We start from the raw sequence: 22441 nt of genomic DNA on the forward strand, positions 1-22441 counted from the left end.
GTGAGAATATTTTTGAGAGACCTAGATGTCTCATGATGAAGTTCTTTGACTGTCAGGCAAGGTATTTTCAGTTGAATCAGGGCTGCTACTGGGACCAATGTAGACACTTTAGAGAGGGAGTGATATAGTTGAATTGCTTTTTTCCTGTCAATAATCTCACAGCGACATTTCGTATAGCCTTTATTGGTGCTGTGTATGCGTTTGGTGTGCCCGCTAAGGTTCGGATCTGTAATCTACCAAGGATTGTATTGCCATTTTAAAGTCGTCTAGCATCACGCAAGGTTTCACCTTCTTAAGGAGGTCAACTTGGTTAAATGTACTTCAAGTGGATGAGCTGATATGGTGTCATCGCTATAGGAAATCTTTAGGTATAGTTGCTTGTCATATGTGTAAGATAGGTTTGCCTGTTCGAAGAGCTTCTTTAGCAGTTTTATGTAAAGATTGGAGTGTTGGAGATGTGGTGTATCCTTGAGGTACTCCCATCTTGATTGGGTATAGATTTGATAATGAGGTTATATTTCATTGAGAGCAACCGTGGAGAATGTTCGTGAATGGATAATTTGGTGTTGGGAGACTTCTGATCAAGTGTAGCTACTATTCACTCTAATGCGCTTTATCTAGTGAAAGAGATTCTGGTGCTGCGTGATAAGAAAAGAGAATGAATTCATCTTCACTGGGGAGCTTTGCAAACACTATTTTAAACATAAAGCCTGACTATAAATTCTAGGAGTTTATAGACGATCTTAAAACTCCACTCTGCAGGAAATTGTTTGTACAACTAGGATTGGGCACTCTCCCACTGGTATCTTGTGTGAGTAGTTGGTCAGATCCTAGTTTATATTCTGGTATATGCCCCGCATTTGGCGTTAGTTATGAAAATGATGAGTATGTACATTTTTTTTTCTTGCGTATAAACAACTCCTGCTGGAGTGGATTCAACCTCTATGCATAACTGTGAGGATTAGGTATTTCTGGGCATTGTTAAGGATCTGTACAACAAATATATCCACACGGTTGTGTTTGCTGTGTCTACATTTCTCCCAGTGGCTTGGTTTATAAGATCTAAACTGTCCAATACTAAGATTGATTTGCACTTTCCATACTAACAACCTTACAAGTCACTTTGTTTGCCTGTTTGTCTGGCACGGCTGCTAGTTTGTATTAAATACTCTGAGGAATTACCATTGAGATTTGAATGTAAGAGCTTTTAATCTCTTGTTTTTATATTTTTAAACTTTTTTATTATTTTTATACTTTACATATATTGTATGTATTGTCGATGAATTTAATGAATTTAAACTGACAAATGAACAAGGATAAGCTTGAAGACCAACGTGTTCATCACATTCTATTGACTTTTTTGAAGCATTACTTTCCCCGCCACAGTTAATGCAAATCTCTGCCTTTGGATTCAACATACCTGAGAGTTCCCATCACTCCACAGGATAGCACCTGCGCGGACGGTGATGGCACCTCCTCCTGGTGCAGTTGGATCTATCTTTCCCACTTTTACCACCCGGAATTCCTCCTCCTGGGATATCTGCACATTCAGGATGTTGTAGGAGGTGGGGGCATCTCCGTTTACATCAAAGAATATCTCTTCCCCGGCGGGAGTCTTAAAGCGAAGGTTTTGCAGGCAGCGAAGGATCTGAAAGATGAGATAATATTATTTGTCCACTCACTTATTTGTTTATTTCTGTGGGTTTTATGTGTTTTACTATTGTCTGCTCTCTAACCTGCTTGCCCCTGTTTACTTCCCTGTCCGCTGACAATTTGGACCGGGAGCAATGTAGTCCCCATCAGACTTTGATGCTCCCCGCTAGATCCATCTCTCTGGTAGTCAAGTCTCAAAGCGTGAAACATTTAATGGAAAGTATTTCTGCTCAAAGATTGACAGACAGAGGCTTAATTTGAAAGAGTTACTTAAAGTAATTTGGAGCCATATGTATGAGGAATTTTTCCGGTCGGAAACGGACTGATTTGCAGAATCGCTGCATTTTCAATTGGAAAAATGATTTTTGGGATGTACAAGTCCAAATTGCGATTCAGTAATTTGCTACTGCATCGCAGTTTGGGTTGTGCTATTTCGTATTCGGAAGGGTGTGTTTAGGGCGTCTCTTCCAAATACTGATTTGCGTTGGTATTTACAAATGTTTTGCGACCAAAATGTCGCAAAACTTTCGCACTTTACCACCAACTCAAAGGGGATGGTTATGCATTCACAAATTGGAAGAGGTCCCCAGGGGACCCCTTCCCCTTTGTGAATGTTGAGAAAACATTTTTTAAGGAGCAGGCAGTGGTCCCCTGTCATGGCTGTTATTCCTAATGGGTCGCAAACGGAGACCTATCATATTATCATTCATGAAGCAGGACGATTTGCAACCCACTAGGAATCGAAAGTATGAAACAAAAAGTTTAATGCGTTAGGAATAGCAATTTTCAATTAGCAATTCAGATAAAATTGGTATTCCTAGTCTTTCTACATCTGGTCCTTACTTACAGAGAGGTATAGGCTGGGACAACAATTAGTAATATCAAAACATACAAATTCAGCAAACAGGTGAAAATCAAAGAACTCAGTATATGTCAAGCAATGGCAAATCCAGCATATGGGTGTACCTTCGTAGAATTGAGAAAGGGTCTCCTCTTCAGATGGAGAAATCACACGTCTGTAGGACTCTAAACAAATAGTTTCATATATTCATTACACTAGTACATAGCTCAGAGGCTTTTAACCCCTTTAGCATGGCGGAAATTCCGCCGCTGTGCGGTGGTTTTAAAGAGTCGGCCAACGGAAGTATGCAGCACTAGCCAGGTTTGCTCGCGACGGCCTTTGGCTGACAGAAGCAGCGAACGGGTTAACCTAAGAAAAGCAAGCTAAGAGAAACATGTAATACAGAATAGATTCAGTGATTCTCACATCACTCTAATACATGAGTTTGGGTGTTTCACACGCTTTCACATGGAGCATGACGTGTTACATAGTATGTTATTTGGTCTGGGAAAATGAGCTTTGTCTTTGGAAAAGTATAGTTCATCTGACTCTCTTATTATATTATTGGCTCTCTTATTATAGCAAAACCTAAAAGTTATTTATTGCAGCAGGGATTAAAGAGCAGAAACATCATGTGATGTATTGGGGTATCGTGTCCAAGATGGATGACTGAGGTTAAGGTTCCCCCTTAGTTAATTAAAGCACAATTTCTTGCATTATACTTTAAGGGACATTAAATAATCTGCTTCCTCACATATGTTTGAATAGTACCTTAAAGCATGTTGTGTTTTATAAATTTAATAAACAAACAATCATGTGTCTTTTCTATCAACTTACAAATGTACACACTGTGAAGAAAAAGATCGGAGATCCTGTTGTCGCTTGTGTGCATCCCTGCCCCATGTTCCTCTCTCCTGCTACTGCAGCTCCAGGGAATCAATGGTTTTTTAATAACAAGAAAATGAAACTAGCACAGGTTTTATCTTGTAAGTGGACATATGGCACTTACACTGCAACTTGTCTAAATTAGCGAGAGTAAGGAAACTACTTGTAGCAGCCGTTGCTAACCTTATATCTTTAGTGACCCCAAAAAATCACTATTGCAAACCCAGATCCCCGGCACAAGCAATATCCATGATTTGAACCTCTGAACAATACGCAATAATACAGACATAACTCAGGAACAAATACACAACATATGAAATATTTTATATCATTCACAAACAATTCTTTGTTACAAAATTCTAAATTGTAATTTTAATGGAAACGTTGGAGCTTTTCAAAAGTGCCTCCTACTTCTAAAAAAAGAAGCAATATGCTACACTCTACTACATCACTCTTTTTGCTCCTAATTCATACTCTCTTTTTACAAAAGCATTTTCATTTTTTCTATTTTGCCTTTTTTAGGTATATATATTTCATTAATTTTCAATTTGCTTGATTGAAAAGGCATTGCCTGGATTGCCAGGCCCTACCAGATCACCTTACCTGGTGACCTTGGTCCTCCAGCCAGGCCCAGCCCCTCTGGACCTCGGAACTGCTGCAGATCTGCTCCTCCTGATACCCAGCCCCTCGCTGCCCCCTCTCTCACTCTCTATCTCTCCCATCTCTTGCCTCACTTGTCACCATTTTTCCTCTACTTTTCTTCACCGCTTTTTTCATCCTTTTGCCCATTCTTAGACCTGTCAGCCTTAGGGATCCATTAGCATGGCGGGCGGATTGCCACCGCCAGCCTGGCGGGGGAAATCCGCCCGCCATCCTTCCCTGTATTCCCACCGCCATATTAGAATGGCGGGGGGGCCACGGCGAAGCAAAACACCGCCCGCCACTTTTCCGCCCCGGTCGCATTGCGGCCAAGGTGAAAAATGAATAATATGGTGGCGGTGTCAAGCAGACACCGCCAGCCATATTATGATGGGCTGAGGGTGATGCCTTTCCGTGGTGGCGAAAGGCATGCGGTCTTCACTCTGGGGGCCCCCTGCAGGCCCCCAGAGTGCAGGAAGGGGTATTGCACATGGGGGGGTACCACAGGTACCCCCCTTCCTTTGCATTAACAAAGCGGTGGCACCGCGCGGTGCCTGCCGCTTTATTATTGCAAATGCAGAAATACTTTTCTAGCATTGTGAGAGCACCGCCCGCCACAATGCTAGAAATGCAGGATGTGCCCGCCACTGTGGCGGGCACATCCTAATGCTGGCGTCGGGACCCCCGCCCTTAAGGCGGGCGGTCCCGTTTACCGATAGGGTGGCAGGCGGGCATCCTAATTTATTTATTTATTTATTTATTTATTGTCATTTCTAAAGCGCGGCGAATACCCGTAGGCGTCTCGGCGCTAATGGAGCCCTAAGTGTGGCCTGCCCCCAAACGTTTTGACCGCTTGCCTCCATTTTGTCTGGATTTCTGCTTCTGTTGGCCTTAGGACTCTGTGCATTTTACCACTTTTTTTAAAATTGTATTTATTTATTTCCACAGTAACTCAATGGACCAATACATAAGTTACAAAAACACTTCAAGCGAACACATAATCAGAAAACATCCCCCAAATTCCTAAACCAATATTTAGTAATTTGACCCCCTTAACAGAATACAAAATAAATTCTAACACAAATAAATTATACATCTTAGCCCTCCTTCGATCGAAGGAGGGAGGTTCAACCTGTAACCACTCAGCGGCAATACAAAGTCGGGCAACAATCATTGCAACGAAAATAAAGTATCTATGTTTATATAATGGAGTACCCCTGCCAACATCCGGTCCAATACCCAAAAGCATCATTATAGGTGTTATAACAATTTGAACTCCTATTATTCTAGACACAAATTGTTCAATGTGTTGGATATAATTTGTCAAACTGCACATAAAAAAAATATGCAACATATCTGCATTATCCCCCCGGCATCGAAAGCATTTTCCATCTTGCCCGTTCCCCCACTTTCGCATACGTGCCGGCGTATAATACAAATTTAAAAAAGTTTTAAAACATTGAGCTTTCAGGTTCGCAGACAACAGAGTCTCCCTGGATCTAATAATAGTATCCTTTAGGCTCAAATTCTCAATGCCCAAGATCGCAGCCCATTTAACACTACGTTTATCTAGGTCATCCTTTCTGCAGGATAACAATAATTGGTACAGCTCCCCGATTTTGACCTGATGTTGGACAGCAGTGACTACTGAACTGGAATCAGATCTAACTTTTTTCCGAAAAATAAAATCTCTTAACTGTAAAAACGTAAAATATTGGTTTTTTGGGCAAATTATACTGTCATGAAAATTCTTCAGATAGCATCAGGGAGCCATCATTACAAAAAAAAATCCCCAAGTTGGACAGCGCCCTTTACCCTCCAGCCCACAGCAGTAGTATCCCAGAAAATAGTAGGAAGAATATTTACAGCATTTGTTGGGGTATACCAGGACAATTTCTCAACTAGACAAAGCTTTCTTATTATTTTCCACACATTGAAAGCTGATATAAGCACCTTAAACCTTGTGTGCTTATAGTAACTTCCGTCAATTTGTTTAAAGAAACATTGATGTGCTACAGGATCCAGCAAAATCTGGAAAATAGACAGGGCCTCCGCGATATTACCAACTTCTTCTCCGGTTAATAAAATACGCATTTTTAACAAAAAACAAGCATAAAAATAATAGGCAAAGTCCGGAATAGCAAGCCCCCCATTCAATGGGTAAAGTCAAGAATCTCATTGCTCGTCTAGGTTTACCCGGGGTCCAGAGAAACTTAGAGAAAATAGACTGCAGGTGCTGCAATTGTGCCACAGAGAATTCCAACGGAACTGCTTGAAATACATACAACACCTTAGGAAAAACATTCATCTTGATAATATTGCTTCTACCGATCAGAGTAAATTGCATTCTGGACCATTTCTCCAATGAATCTTGACTACTACGTAATAGCGAGATCCAATTGACATTAACCAATTCATCCATGGATGCCCTAATTTTGATACCCAGATATACCACTTCTTTTACCACACGAGCGTCGTGCATGATCACCTGATCAGTAATAAAAAACCTGTGTCTTAGCAACATTTAGTTTGTAGCCAGATACTGCCCCAAATGAAAATGCAAGCCGCTCAATCTCTTGAAGTGCTAAAACAGGGTCAAAAGTAGTTATGGCAATATCGTCTGCATATGCAAACACTGAATAAGACACATTGTGAACCTTGAAAGGCTTGATCAACAAATTATTCCTTACTTGTTCTAAAAACGGATTTATAAATAGCGCAAAGAGAAGCGGGGAACAGGGACACCCCTGCCTTGTGCCTCGAGTGATTTGTACCATTTCAGAAAGCAGGCCCAATGAAGCAATCTTGGTGACCAGTGAAGTGTACAAGACTTGTAGGGCATTTATGTACCGTGTACCAAATCCCATCATTAACATCAATTCCCACAAGTAAGCCCACTCCACACGGTCGAACGCCTTCTCTGCGTCCAATAATATAAGGCCTAATTCCCGCTTCCCCGTCTGAGCAATATCAAACAACGTCACCACCTTATTGACATGTGATACTGTGCTGCGCTCAGGGATAAAACCATGTTGTTTTTGCATCACTAAATGAGTAATGACTTGAGACAATCGGTTAGCTAAAATTTTAGAATATATCTTGCTATCGCAATTCATTAATGAAATTGGCCTATAAGAGCCCACCAGTTCAGGGTCTTTACCTTTTTTTCCAAAAACCACAATAGTGGCTTTTGCCCATGATTTAGGGGCGGATCCATTCTGGGCAGCCCTAAATGTACATAACATATCATCTTTTAAAACACTGAAAAATAACTTATAAATTTCTGCCGAAAGTCTGGCGGGCCCAGCCGTTTCCCCAAAGCTAGTCCGTTATCCGCTGCTTCCAACTCTTCCATGGTAATTGGCGTGTCTAACCTCAAGCTTTCATTATTATCAAGTTGTAATATAGGCCAATCCCTACTATATAAAGTGGGTATACTACAAAATAGCTTTTGCGAATACAATTCTGAATAAAACAGTTGAAAAATAGCTAAGATCCCTTTTGGGTCCTGACAACGTACTCCGGCATTATCCTTTATGCCCGCAATACGCCACCCAGATTCTTTCATAGCGCCTTGAGACCCTATGGGTGAGTAGCGCGCTATACAAATGCTTTGATTGATTGATTTCATACGTAGGCAAAGCGCCAAACACCAGCCAACAGATTTTCCCAAATTCGTGAATTTGTTTTTTATAGACCAGGTATTTCCTGGCATTATCAACGTTCCAGACTCCTTTAATTTTGGACCTAGCCACCTCCACAGCCTCCTCTAATGCTTGTAAATTACCTGTGCATGCAGTGGTTCCCTGAATTAGTTTATTTTCCGCGTCCCTCAAATTAGCATGTAGCTCCAGCATCTCCTGCTTTCTCTTCCTATTCTGGTAACTCACAAAGCTTAGTACCTCCCCTCTAAAAGAAAAAAATCCCTGATCCACTCATACATCTCTGATAATCTTCATTCAGGCAAAATCTTCATTCAGGCATAACTTTCGGTCACAAATATTTGAATCAGAGGTAAAAAAGCTAGAGTAGGAACGCCAAGCACAATTGGAGAGTGGTCAGATGTGATTCTTGGCAGAGTTTGCATTGAAACCCGATCAATTAATGAGCCTGACAAAAAAAGTAGTCCAGACGCACAAACCTTTTGTGAAGGTAACGAATAATAAGTATATCCCGGATCTACCACATTCAAGTGCCCCCAGGCATCCACTAGTCCATGATCTATTACCAGATTATACAAAGCTTTAAACACTTTTGGCTTGCGTCCCTTGTAATATTGGGGCCCGTCTTTAATTCACCAATGGAAAAACATATATTAATATCCCCACAGACTAAAAGAGGTGTCCCCCACATTGCTAACTCATTATTAAGTTCTATTAAAGCAGAAGCGTCGCCCAAATTGGAGCCGTACATTGTACAGAGAGTACATTTAATCTGCCCTAACAGACACTCCACAATAACCCATCTACTGCTTTGTCAGCTACCCCCTAATCAAAGATAATTGTTGAGAAGTCACTAGTAACGAGTACCCCAGTGTTTCCAAGGTTGTGCGCTGTGACCAAGGGATGTGTGTCTCTTGGAGACACTCGAAGTCTGGATAAATACCACGCAACTCTGCAGAAATTCTATTTCTTTTATGCCAATTATTAAGGCCGGTGATGTTTAATGAGCAAATCTTTACTAGGGGTGGGCGTAGTTTGCGAAGTAGCGCTACGCGTAGCTACGTAAAGTGCACTTCGCACTACACAGACTACGCGTTGCCTACGCGAACTGCGTAGTAGCATGTTCGCACTGTGCAAGATGTCATTTTCAATGATTGCACAGTGCGGACAAGCATCCAGCACTGTGCAATCATTGAAAACGGCATCTTGCACAGTGCGAGCTGTACTTTTCTGCCCGCTCAAGTAGATTTTTACTCGAGCTGCAGCTTTCTCACCGCAGACTGGTAGTTTCTCATCGCGAGTGGTGGAGAGCATGCAGCACCACTCGCATTGAGAAATCTGACCTCCCCGCGTTGAGAATCAAGCCAGGAGGTTTATTTTCCATGCTCGCTGTTTGCGAACAAGGAAAAAGTCTTGCGAGGATGTAATTTTGCTTGCACTATGCTACACGTGTTCGTACTGTGCTACGTGCATTTCGCGTAGTGCAAAGTGGCGTAAACTTTGCAAACTACGCGAGCGTAGCGTAGTGCTTCACCCAGGGTTATGCTTTACCCCCTTAGACATCATAATAATAATTTGACACTGTCATATTAACCAAGCCTTCATCCCATTTTACTTGAAGAACCAACCAAATAAATCCTACTTTATTGACTCCTTGAGTTACTGTGATTTTTTTTACCCCTTTTCCCCACCTCAGTGCGCCACCCCCCCACCAACCCATCTCCCTCCCAGCTTAGCCACCCTCCTCACCCACCACCCCTGAACAAGGCTTTAGGACACAAGGTCCTGTAGATGCAGGTGATCGCACTCACCCTTGCCCCTACTCATGACTGTATCTAAGCACAGTAATACAGAAAATTAGAAATTACAACATCGCTCAATCAGCCAACCATAATTAAACTAACGCTACATTGTTATCCCTTTAGCTAAGCTAAACCAGCCACTTAAATTGATTTCAAAAACTCATTAGCGGAGCTCTCACTGGAAAAAAAATAACTAGGACAAGATGGCGCCCGTTGTGCGCGCATAGGAGGATCGTACTTTTGCCCCCTCTCATGGCTACTGTGCAATAATTTGCTACATTGTGGCTACATTGTTCCCTGTTTACTTACAGCTGCTTTCTGATTCTTAGACCGGCGATGCGATGATGTGGTGATGGCGGGCGCTGTTTGATCGGGAGAAGCCCAGGGAGTCCGGTGCTCGGTGCTTTGGTGTTTCGGGACCCAGGCTCAGAGAGTGGAGTTTGATGTCTCGCTCCCGGCGCCTGTCAATGGACAGATAGATTTTTCCATTCGACAGTGGATTCACCTTGCCTGCGGGCTGTAGAGCAAACGTCAGACTGCTTCTCTGAGAGCGGTATGAGGAGGTACACCATTTGGGAGAGTCGGCGGACGGGGTTTTAAGATACAGAATTTTGAAGCGGCTGTTGGGACTTTGTAATAATTCCGTATTGGTGAGATTAGTTGCTGTGATTCAATCGTCAATAACACTGGAGGAGAATATTAAAACAATAAAGATGCCCCCTAAGGGAACGCGTGGGAGACCCCGGGCACCGGATACAGACATGGCGAATGCTAATGGCAGTAGTGCTGATTTGGCACAAGATATTACAGGCGAAAGTTCTGAAAGCTCTGGGAAATCTGGGAAGAAACTTGGTCCTGTTCTGGAGTCTGACTCAGCTAAAAATAAAGATAAACATAAACATAAAGAGGAAGCTGAGAAGAAAATACCAGCGATTTTCTCCGCTACTAAAGAGAAGCGCTAAGTGAAACTGCCCCCCTCCCCCCTGTGAATGACTCTGCACAATCAAACTTAATTGCGGATTCTATGTCTGAGACTTGTGCACCTTCTGTGCAGAGCAATGATTCCTCTAGTGGTGTAATGGTGAGGATTGGAAGGGGGAATGACTAATTAAATCCAGGTGGGGATACGGTATGGGGAGAAGGGGCCAGCGCAGGGGTGGAGGGGTCGACGATTACAGTCAGTGCAATAGAGATACCAGATTTTCTCTCACAGACTTCACCGGATGATCAAAATGTGATGCCCGATACAGAGTCTGGCGACTTCTTTTCACTGTCCGATCAATCTAATGCATCAGGGGATGTGGCGGAGCTACAATACGCAATGCAGATGAATATTAATGGTGGTAGTGTGCACAGTAGCTCATTCCTCGAGGATGCTGTACGCCTTAATGATGGGCAATCTCAAACTGTGCGGAAAAAATGGCCGCTAAATGAGGATAAAGGTCCAGAGTACTCTATTGAGAACTTACAGCCGCTAGGGGAAGAGGAGATCTCATTGTCATTTATCTATCAATCCATCATGTTTCATCGGGCTGAAACACGTGAAGAGTGTCAGCAAGTCCAGAATATATGCAGGAAGTTACAGAACTCTGCATGGCAGATGTCTAAGTCACAGGCTGATTTTGTCTCTAGGGTGACTAAAGCTGAAACTCGCATCTCCAATTTAGAGTATGAACTGGCTCAGCAAAAATCTTAAACCGCTTCAATTCAATTTGTCAAGGACGACTTACAATGGAAGATGGCCGACATTGAAAACTGTGCTCGTCGTAATAATTTGAGAGTGATTCAGATTCCTGAGGGGAAGGAAGGACAGGCTCCACGGCGTTATACTGTTGAACTTTTTACGAAATCCTTCCCGGAACTGTACAAGTGGGACTGGGACCGTAAAATTGAGAGAGCGCATCGTTTTCCATTTAATAGGTGCCCGGTGGCTAGCCCTAGTAATGCCCAGCAGGAAGAGCGCCCTAGAGCTCTCTTAATTGCATTTAATAGCTTTTTGGCACGAAAGGAAGTGTATCGCTCTGCACGGCCTAACAAAAAAGATCAGGGGGTGACTTTGATTTTTTTGTACAGCCAGATTTTTGTAAGCGAACAGTTGAGCTTAGATGACAGCTTTGCGAGATGATCACCAGATTACAGGCTAAAAATGCGCAAGCACATCTGCTGAATCCAGCAAAATGTAAAGTGATTTTTAGGGGAGCGTACATATTTTGTTTCCAGTGAGAGCTCCGCTAATGAGTTTTTTAAAGCACTGTACCACTTCTTGTGAGTGCTACAGTGCTTGTGCTCACACCCCCTATCATGGTTGGGATCCTGATTGGCATATTTAATTGATTTGACAAAGTAACACCCTAAAAACCACCTAGCCCAACCCTGCAACCAACCTGAAACAGGCAGTCGAAAATTTAAACACCTAGCTCACCAATGCTGCCGACAAAGTCACCCCATCAAACCAACCAAAACCCACAGAGCCACCAAACAAGCCAGCTGGTACACTCTAGTGCAATGACACACAGCTGCAAACAACTAGAAAGAAGATGGCACACCAGCAGAGACAAAATAGACCAATCCACCTTCAAGTCAACCCTCAACAAATAACGCCATCAACAAAAGAGGCAAAAAAGGAGGCCCTTGCAGACAGCATTGAGGCTAGCACCAACCACTCCAAGGAACTTTTTACCATCATCAGTTCTCCTGCCCAGAAGCCACTGAAAACTCGAGCCCTCCCTCACAGGACCTCTGTGGCACTCTAGCAAATCACTTCCACAAGAAGATATCCAGCATCTACAAGAACTTTGACTCCCAACCCACTGACCTCCTCAGCCTGCCCACTCATACAGAAACTGCCCCGACCACCATCTCACCGCATGTCAACAGCTCAACACACCAGACACCTCAGCCAAAATGAACTCTTATCACTCAGGAGCACCCACCGACCCCTGCCCCCACCACATTTTCAACCTCAGAAGCAACAAGATCAGCCACTAACTCACCACCTTTCTCAACGCATCCATTGCCACAATCACCTTTCCTGATGCTTGAAAACATGCTGAGGTCAGACCTCTCCTCAAGAAACACTCTGCAGACCCCAGCAATCTCCAGAACTACCACCCCATCTTGCTGCTCCAGTTTCCCGCTAAAGACCCGGAGAAGGCCATCAATCTTCAGCTCAACAAACACCTCTAGAGAAACAACCTGCTAGACCCCTCCCAATTTTGTTTCAGAGCCAACCACAGCAACTAGACCACCCTGATTGCCACCACAGATGACGTTCGCAACCTACTCGATGGAGGAGAATCAGTCACCTTGATCCTTCTCGACCTCTCTGCAGCCTTTGACACTTTCTCCCACCAAACAGAGACTGCATCAGATCGGAATCAACCAAGACGTACTCAGATGAATGGCATAATTCCTTACGGGATGCGTGCAGAGAATCCATCTCCCCCTACACCTTGCAACCCAAGAGAACCATCTACGGCATACCTCAAGGTTCATTCCTCTGCCCCAACCACTTCAACATCTATGTGACGCTGCTAGCCGATGTCATCAGAACCACGATTTCAACGTCATATCCTACGCTGACAACACCCAGCTCATCCTCTTGCTCTCAGCAGACCACACCACAATATAGACCAACTTCCACAAATGCATGAACATGAAAAATGTCACAGCCTGGATGAAGGAGAACTGCCTGAAACTCATCATGGACAAGACCGAAGTGCTGATCTTGGTAACCATACCTCCCTCTGGAATCACGCCTACACCAAAAAACCCCACCTGGAACTTCAGCATCATATTGGAAAGCAATCTCACCATGAAACAACAGATGAACACTGTCTCCTTGGTCTTCTTCCACACTCTCCAGATGGTCCAAAAATCTTCAAATGGCTCCCAACAAGCAACAGAAAAACAGTTATGAAAGTCCTATTCACCAGCCGTCTAAACTATGGCAACACACTGTATGCAGGCACCACCAGTGAACTCATGAGAAGGCTCCACATGACACAGAACTCAGCAGCCAGACTTATCCTCAACCTGTCTAAAGGGACACACACATCACCCAGCACCTAAGAAACCTCCACTGGCTCTGCATACAAAGAAGATGCTAATTCAAACTCCTGACACACGCCTTCAAAGCCCTCCAAGACAAAGGACCAGCATACATGAACCCCCACCAGAACTTCCACCAACCATCCAGAAACCTTTGCCCTGGCACAGACACTTTGCATCTGTCGTAGCCATAATGGAGTACACTGCTTTTCCCACCTTGCCGCCAAGTCCTGGAATGCCATCCCCCACCACCTCCAAACATCACCCTTGCTGACAGACTTCAGGAAGAAACTCAAGACCTGGTTCTTTGACTAAGCCCAGCATCTCAGCACCTGAATATGCTCACAGGTGATAAGCTACACACTACAAGTACTGATTGATTGATTGATTGATTGATTGATTGATTGATTGTAAGTCTCCGGTAGAGTGGTATGCCATATAACTAGGGCCTGTAAACTAAATGTTACCAGTGGGCCTGCAGCCCCCATTGTGCCACCCATCCAAGTAGCCCTCTAAACCTTGCCCCTGGCATGCAATTGCAGCATGATTGCAGTGTTGGACTGCAATGTTGATTAGTCATTTAAAACCCTTTGCCCAGTCTTAAACTCACGTTTTTATTATGTATACGTCAACCATAATGTAGGTCCTAGGTAGCCCATAGGGAAGGTTGCTGTATAATTAAAATGTAGGACATGTACTTTTAAGATTTGCATATCCTGGAAGTGAAAAACTCCCAAATTAGTTTTTCACTACTTTGAGGCCTAACTTTCCATAGGGTAACATTGGGGATTCCTTATTACATTTAATAAGGTGTCATTTCTAAATGAGAGGATGTTGATATTTCAAGTTTGGTACCAATAGAATTGCAATGATAAACCCTCTTTTTTGGTGAAGTCAGATAAATCAGTATAATTTTGAAAATGCCACTTTTAGAAAGCTGTTACAAAAACCACAAGGGAAACTCATGGATATCTAGGGACCATGAGGACATCCATGGATATCTAGGGACATGGAGGACTCTGGGGCAGATCTACAAGGAATTGCCACAGTATGGGAATGCAAGCCCTTTGGCTGTGCCACGCTGTGGCACTTCCGAAGCACAGGAATGCAACATATTTACAATAATATGTCGCATTCCTGTGCTCTCCCCTGCGCTGGAGCGCAAACAGCTGCCATGCGCCGGCGTAGGCACCCTTGCACCATGAGGATGGAATGCCTGCCTCATGGAGAGATTGTTATTGTGCAGGAAGGGGCACCTTCCTGCACAAAAACAATTACTACAATCATGTTCCTCTTTCAATGCAGCACACTTTGAAAGAGGAAAAAACTAGGAGAAATAAAAACATTTCTCCTCGTTGCGCCTCACTATGCCTCCCCTGGGGAGGTGTAGCATTGACACGCATTTCAAGATTTACGATTACTCGTAAATCTGGAAATGTGTCTCCTTCCATGTGTGTTGCGTGAGAACACTCACAGCAACACCCATGGATCGCCCCTTCCACACAAAGTGCTGTATGTGAAGGGGCCATATTTACAAGGAGAAGAAAAGTCACGCAGGGTGGCTTTTCCTCCCCTTGTAAATATGGAGAAGTGAAATGTGACCCATTGGTTGCGCAGGGGGCTCATAAATCTGCCCCATAGTTGTTAAAGGAACAGAGGCCCCTAAACAAAACATTTGTAAGTGTTTTACTGGGAAAACCATGTATGTTCAGACACAATATCCATTAGACAAATTAAAAAATATTTATTAAGCAAATCAATCAAATCAGTGGATGGAAACACATACCACACACAATCAAATATACAAAGATGCTCAGGCAATAATGTTTGACATGAATCAAAAAGTTGGTTAGTCACAATTACATCTGAAGCAGTACTTCTGCCCCTATGTTCTTACTTTATACATGTTAATAGAGTCAGTGTGTGAGAGTCAATGATGCTTCGATCCTTACACAATAACAGGATCCCCATCAGGACATTTACAAATCATGCCTAATAATGTATACTCAATGGTAAGGGAAAAGAACTGAAAGAAAAGGAAAGGAGGAAAAAGGAAGGAAAACTAATTGCCAACAGGACAATATCTGTATGAATACTACATTCCTCCGTGCTTCTCGGGGTCACATGCATTAGGTGCCTACGGTGACCATACCTGGAGTCAAGCAAGGGAGCGTTCACTATGCAAGGGGCCCAAAAGTGCAACCAGACTATGTTATTCACCTAGAGTATAGACAATTCCATCGCAGGTGCAAAAATACTGACACCGGTAGTAAAGAGGCCAGCCCGGTAGAGGTAACCTCCCAGGGTGAAACCATTCTAGAATAGGGAATGACATGGGAAAATAAACCTAAACACCTGGAGAAAGAATGCCCTTATAAACTGTAAAGTACAAGGTATCAGGAATTACCTGACTATTAACTTAGCTGGTTGTAAAACACCTGCGGATATGGATATGGTGGAAACCAAAGTTTCAATACGAACCAAGCGTGCATCAAAATAATGCAAATATGCAGAGAATCGACAAGAGGCTGTCAGTCAAGAATAACGAAAAATTACCAAAATGAACCAAGGTCTTTGCCAAATTAGATATAAAAGGATATGGTAGAAAAAAACCTAGAATAAGGACAATGCCACGGCTGGCCGTTGAGCAAAAGATACCTATCAACTAGATGCCGTAGCGAGGGTGCTCTCCTCTGGGGTGCTATAAATGAAGAATGCATGGGAAAGTTATTAAATCAATTAAACATTGAAAGGATCCCAATAGAACCGTAAAAACCATGCAGGAACCATTGCATACCTTTCAGGTATCAAAGTGCACCCAGGTCCAGGAGACTCCGCATCAGGAACTAGTGATGCCGAGAGTATCATGGTGAAGACAAGCATTGGAAATGCACTCGGTCTCGCATTTGTTTGTGTTGATGCAATTGGCATTGTAAATGGCAATGTGTTTTACTTATGTGTAGTGGAGTGTATGTATGTGGTGTGTAGTGGAACTATGTGGGCTGGATTAGATTAGTAAATTGTGTAATTGTGTGGAGTGTAGTTGTGTGGTGTGGAGTGAATTTGTGTAGTGGCATTATATGGCATGGTGTGCTGTGGAAATATAGTGTGAGCAATTTGCAGAATTCAGTGTAGTGGCATTATGTGTAGTGGGATTGTGTCGAGTGTTACCTTGTACAGTTTAATTATGTGGTGTGCAGTTGACTTTTGCAGCACAATGTCGAATTCTGTGGTGTGGATTGGATGTAGGTGGTGTTGTGTCAGTGTGTTGGTGAGTTGTATTATGTGGTTTGGTGTAATTATATGGTGTGATTTGTATATGTGTGGAGCTGAATTGTGTGACATGGAACTTTGTTTATTGCTTTGCGTTTTTGGTGACAGAAAAGAACAAATAGGTAGGAGCTCAGCATCAGATCTAGGAGTTTAAAAAAAAGGAAAGAGTTGGAGCTATTGGCATTGTAAATGTAAGTGTCTCTTACCTATGTGTTATGGATTGGAGTGGATGTATGTGGTGTGTACCATTTATGTGGGTTGGATTAGACATGTTAGTTGTGAGATTGTGTGGTGTGAAACCGTGGTGTGAATTTGTGTAGTCAAATTATGTGGCATTTTGTGCAGCTGTATTGTGTGGATCGTAATTATGTATTTTTAAGTGTATTGGAATTATGTGGTGTGAGACTGTATCTAATCGAATGTAGGTATGTGGAATGGCATTTTGTGTTGTGGAGTGTTATGTAGTGAAGTTTAAATAAGACATTGTGTACATTTGAATGACTCTTTTAAAAAAAGAATTATCAAAACATTTCTTTGAGGTTTTTTTGTCCTTGCAATGCTGGCAGTCTCTTTCTGCCTGTTGTAATGCATGTTTCTAATAGATTTTTTTATGCAGGGACATAAACGTTAGGAGGGTGGAGATTGAGAAATAGTACCTGAATTACAACATGAGCAGCGGGCAGACACTAGGAGATAATCAACAGATGCCAGACTCTGAGGGCACACTGAAATGGTGCTGAGTAATGCTGAGGTGGTGCTGAGGTGGTGGTGTGCTGGTACAGATGTGATGCTCAGGTGATGCTTGTAGTGTAGTTCCTATTTTCCCAATAGGCCCTGCGCATTGGAATAACATAAACAGTAGTATGGACGTAGAAGTGCGGATCTTCCAGGTCTCCACTGACTATGCTAAACTTAATTGGGTTTGTTACCAACTAGCTCAGAGGTCACTGGAAACTTTCTTGACTGAATAGGAAGTGATCAGCTTCCCTGGTACAGACATGAAGGGATTCAGTTTTCCAACAACCGCATAAACATGACAACTTTGCTCCTTAGAATAAGAGTCAATCTCTAGAGTTGTGTGAAACAATAGACAGTTATTTTACTCAGTCAGTTTTGTGCAGATTACTTTCACCAATATGCAGAGAATGGAGAGACGGGCGTTTTCAATAAAAGGTATTATTTATTGAACAGTCTTTCTTCTCGTGCAAGAGAAATGAATTGCCACAATTGCAAGACTAGTTATTATAAAAAGTGCGTACAGTAAAATGAGTATTGCGAAATAATACTGTAAAAGCATTGATATGGTTTCTTAGCCATACAATGGTTTAAAATGAATAAAACATATATACATTCATATATACATTTGACTAACGTACTCAACTGGTGCTTATAACAACGCCTACCCCAGTGTACCTGACCTAAGCCTAATACTTGGGAAGGAGTAAGTAAGTAGCAGTTTTAGTTAAGTTGGTTTTGCCAAGGTTTGCTTCAAGAATTCTCTCTAAGGGTTTAGTCAACACCATACCTCTGGAATAGAATGTTGGAGGTCTTGTATCTCCTTCCAGGACTCGATATCCCAGTCACTCGCAAGAGTAGGCTGGAAACGCCGGAGCTGGATTTCTCGGCAGGAGAAAAGACAGCGTCTCTCTCAGCGCGTCGAGGAAGAGGAGGGGCAGCGTCCGTGGGCAGCTTGCATCTGCTGGGATTTGAAGGAGACAGCTGTTCTGCTCCTATGTTCACCACACCATCGCTATCATCGATGTCGTTGAGACAACAGTAGCGGCAGTAGTAACATCAGCGTTTGCTTAAGGCAACGTTGGTAATATTTATACCTGAAAGGTGCCTGGTTTGACGTAAGTTTTTGGACATAAGACGTTAATAAAGATGTCACTAGGAAGTGATCGTCTCTCAGTGCTCATTAGAGTTCTATTACTAATCAAAACATAGCAAGCGGGGTTTTCCCAGGTTGCTGAGTTTTATCTTGTTGAAGAACTCGGAGTGTAATCTAGGAATCTTAGATAGTGGCTTCTGCTGTGTCATTTGCTCTAATGAGCTGCAGAGGAAGCTGCAGAGGAAGAGATTCTGAAATATGGCTCTGATCGTGTTAGGCCAGAGACGAGTTTCTGAAATATGACTCTTGATCGTTTATATCATTATAGGGGAATAAATGGATTATAGCCGTATAGGGGCATAAGGTCACAGTATTGATCAGGGTCCTAGATTAGAACGCGACACCCACTCCACGAATTTATGTCCATCAATTTACTAAAAACTATAGCAAAAGATGCATGTGTACCATTACCCACCCCAAAATACATATATGCATTTGAAAATGGCGTATTTGAAATACATGGAATGTACTGTACGTCTTTAAGCATAGAAATCATTCAAAATTATAGCATATGTAATCAGTGAACGATTTTGCGAAAAATTACACATGAAATATCTCTTAATACAGAAAAGAAGGGCGAGATAATTTCATCACATATAAATGCATTTGTTATAAAATGTGCTAGAGGCTGATGTAAAGTTATTATGTCTCTAGATTTACCTAAAAATAGAAGCTTCTGTTCTTTATGAATAGGTCTACTTTAAGCAATCAATCAATCAATCAATCAAGGCATTTATAGAGCGCACTACTTACCCGGAGGGTCTCAAGGCGCTTGGGGGGGGTGGGGTGCCGCTACTGCTCGAACATCCAGGTCTTGAGTTTCTTCCTGAAGGAGAGGTGGTCTTGGGTCAGGCGAAGGTCGGTTGGGAGGGTGTTCCAGGTCCAAGCAAAGAATTTTTGTGCCAGAAAAAGGTAAATATTTTTAAAAAGTGTTCAATTAAAAAAAATTCTTGTTGAACGGGGGAATAGAGTTCCAACGCTTTACAGCAGTTTTTGTTGATCAAAACTGAAGGCCGAATTCAGAGTTCATAGGAACGCTGTGTGTCGGAATGCTTTTCTAAATTATTGTTTCTGTTCGGGGGAGAACATCATATCAGACAGGCTCTTAAAGAATTGGTCTACAAAATCAGGTGACAGTTCGACCAAGTTCGATAACGCTGTAACTTGGCAGGTGTGAGAATGATTGCTATAATCAAAGTCTGGATCAGCAATGCTCACAGAAGGTCGTACCTGGGTGATGTTGCTTTTATTTTTCGCTCCACTGTCACCACCTAGTCGTAGCACAGGAGTCTCAACGAATGCCGTCATCAGGATTGGTAGCCGCTGGGGACAACACAATGCGTGAGCCGTTATAGGACTTAGCAAAGTATCGATATCCATTGGTACTGCTGATGGAAGTGCAAGACAGATGTCCAACACGCACTCATCTCCGCATAGCATACATCGAAGCACAGGTAAGATGCAGGTCTGCCATATAGGTCTGAATGAAAGAAACCAGGTCATGTTCAGATCTCTCAGCCTGGCCAATCCAAGGACTCTAGTTATGCGGTCCCGGTAGCGTATTGCTAGGATCGTTTCTTCCATCCTTGTAGGAGTCATGTCTGAGTTTTGGCTTGCCATATCGGAGCAGGAGGGTCAAAAATAAAATGCCTGCTACAAGTCCCAAAAATAGGGGTATGCCGCCAAAGACTGAATGGACAAAATTAGGAATGATTCCCAGAATTGCTTTGAATGGTGTTAGCAGTCCCGTAAAAATCGTCCTAAATATGCCTGGGCATGCCTGTGGCACTAGACATGTTAAGGAGTTGGCTAAGCATTTCTGTGAAATGCACGGGGCAATTTGTTGATAAAAGGTCATGAATCTCTGTAGCCGTCCTTGCAACTAGGAGATCATACGTCTCTTTTGATGACGTGATGGGCACTGTTGTCTGCAAAAGCACAGACTTCATTCTGCTTAAAGTATCAATTCGTATAGAAGAGAAATTCAAACCGAGGCCATATGGGAGTCTCAGTGTCTCCAGGGCCGTTTGGAAACAATGCTTGCATACAGCATTTGACCATGGAAGTTACGTGTACGAGATATGCTTTCCCTGGCAAAAGGCCACAACAGCTGCGAACCGTTCTTAGAATGTAACTCCCATTCGAGAGTTGCTTAAAGAAAGGCTCTATCTGTGTTGCAGGTGTGACATGTTGGTGGCATGAAAGGTTGTTAGAAGTTCCTTCACAGGCTCCCTGTAAATTAATACCCTGGCACAAAAGTATACCGCTTAGTGAATGTTTACAGTTTTCACCACTAAGAAATACATTTTTGTTGCTGTCACTATAGCATGTGTGTGTGTATGGTAATTTCCATGTTGACTTAATGTATCCTTTACCTAATCGTTCATACTGGCCAGTAGGTATGTATTCAAGGCAATTTTTTAAATTGGAAAGTTGTTATCGGAATTGTGATAATCCCGTGTATTATCCATTCAATGACAGGACTTTCTGACATTGTCAAAGGTAATCTCTCAAGTTTTTCGATGCTCAGGATTGTATAGTCTGCTCCTTTTTGTGCCAAGCTGATTTGTTTATCAGTAAGGTTAAAGATGGAAAACAATGACGTTGTGTTGATTAAACGCCAAGGCACCTAGCCTGAACGAAGATTTTGCAGCGTCCAGCCTAACTGTACAATAGAACGCAATTGTGACTGGCCATGCTGTAACATTAGCAAGTCTTTGTCTATTATATCTATGGCAGATGATACAATACTGTCCAGTGAATATATTCTGGAAGACAGTCATTAACCCATTGTCCACAACAGAAAGTGATTTTTCCAAATTAATACGATCAATTTCTCGTATTTTTTCAGCTGTTTCAATTTGTGTGACTTTCCAAGCCTCATTGTATGCCGCATAGATGCTGGCCGCTATAAGGCGTTTTTGCCGCTGTTTGCATGGGCCCATAATAAAATCGCGCAAATCAGCACCATCTTTAAGTAAAGATAAGTGTTGCTTAATTTCAGCCAGTGTGGATGATTCTAGCCATTCAAGGCACAGCTTCCCTACACTGTATGTTGTTACTATCCCTGGATGTTGTCTCTGGGAGTATCTAGGGTCTTGTCTGGTCATTGTTAACCCCTCTGTTTTATTCAGGAATCTATCTTGACAGTTGTTTGTGTCAGTAGGCCAGATTAACCACTTTTTCCAATCAGGCTGTGTTCTGTTTAGATGTAAAATGTTAGATACGTCTATCTCAATATCTGTTGTTGCATTATCAGGTATTGGCTTTGGAATAGACGGTTTGTTAAGGTCTTTGATCTTAGCTAGGCCAAGACAGGTTGTTTGCTGAATTGTTTCATTTAAGAACATTATTTGCTCTGGTATCATGCAGGCTCGAAATAATGCTTCTAGGCCTTGTACCTGCCAATCTTTTGTACCCCAGATTGTTTTTGTTTCATTGTTATTTTTCCAATAATCAAAACCAAATGTCATCATTTTTTCATAAAATGCTTCTGAATATATTAATTTAGTATTTGTCAGCATTGTTTTCAATCCTGTTTTATCTAACAGTTTATAATAAAACGTTTCTGCATCACTGGTGTTAAACCCTGAAAAGTACTGAAATTTCTCATAGAATGTTTTAGAACTGCTTTTAGGTGGTGTAGCACAATGTTCCCATTGGTTATACTTAAAAACATTTCTAGGCTGTGCAGATTTATGCAAGTAATGATCACCATAGTGTGTGTAGCAGAACATCTGTTCGT

General features: G+C 42.4%; 1 protein-coding gene across 1 annotated transcript in view; it reads right to left on the bottom strand.

The window, feature by feature from the left end:
* LOC147725907 (vomeronasal type-2 receptor 26-like) overlaps nt 1–22441 on the bottom strand; it is a 201681-nt gene that overhangs the window by 144923 nt on the left and 34317 nt on the right. Inside the window, exon 3 of the mRNA XM_086963386.1 lies at nt 1421–1648. Within this exon, the coding sequence (XP_086819512.1) occupies nt 1421–1648 (228 nt within the window). The remainder of the gene's footprint in view (nt 1–1420; nt 1649–22441) is intronic.

This window comes from Lissotriton vulgaris, chromosome 3_1 (assembly GCF_964263255.1).
Source record: "Lissotriton vulgaris chromosome 3_1, aLisVul1.2, whole genome shotgun sequence".
Lineage (NCBI taxonomy): Eukaryota > Metazoa > Chordata > Amphibia > Caudata > Salamandridae > Lissotriton > Lissotriton vulgaris.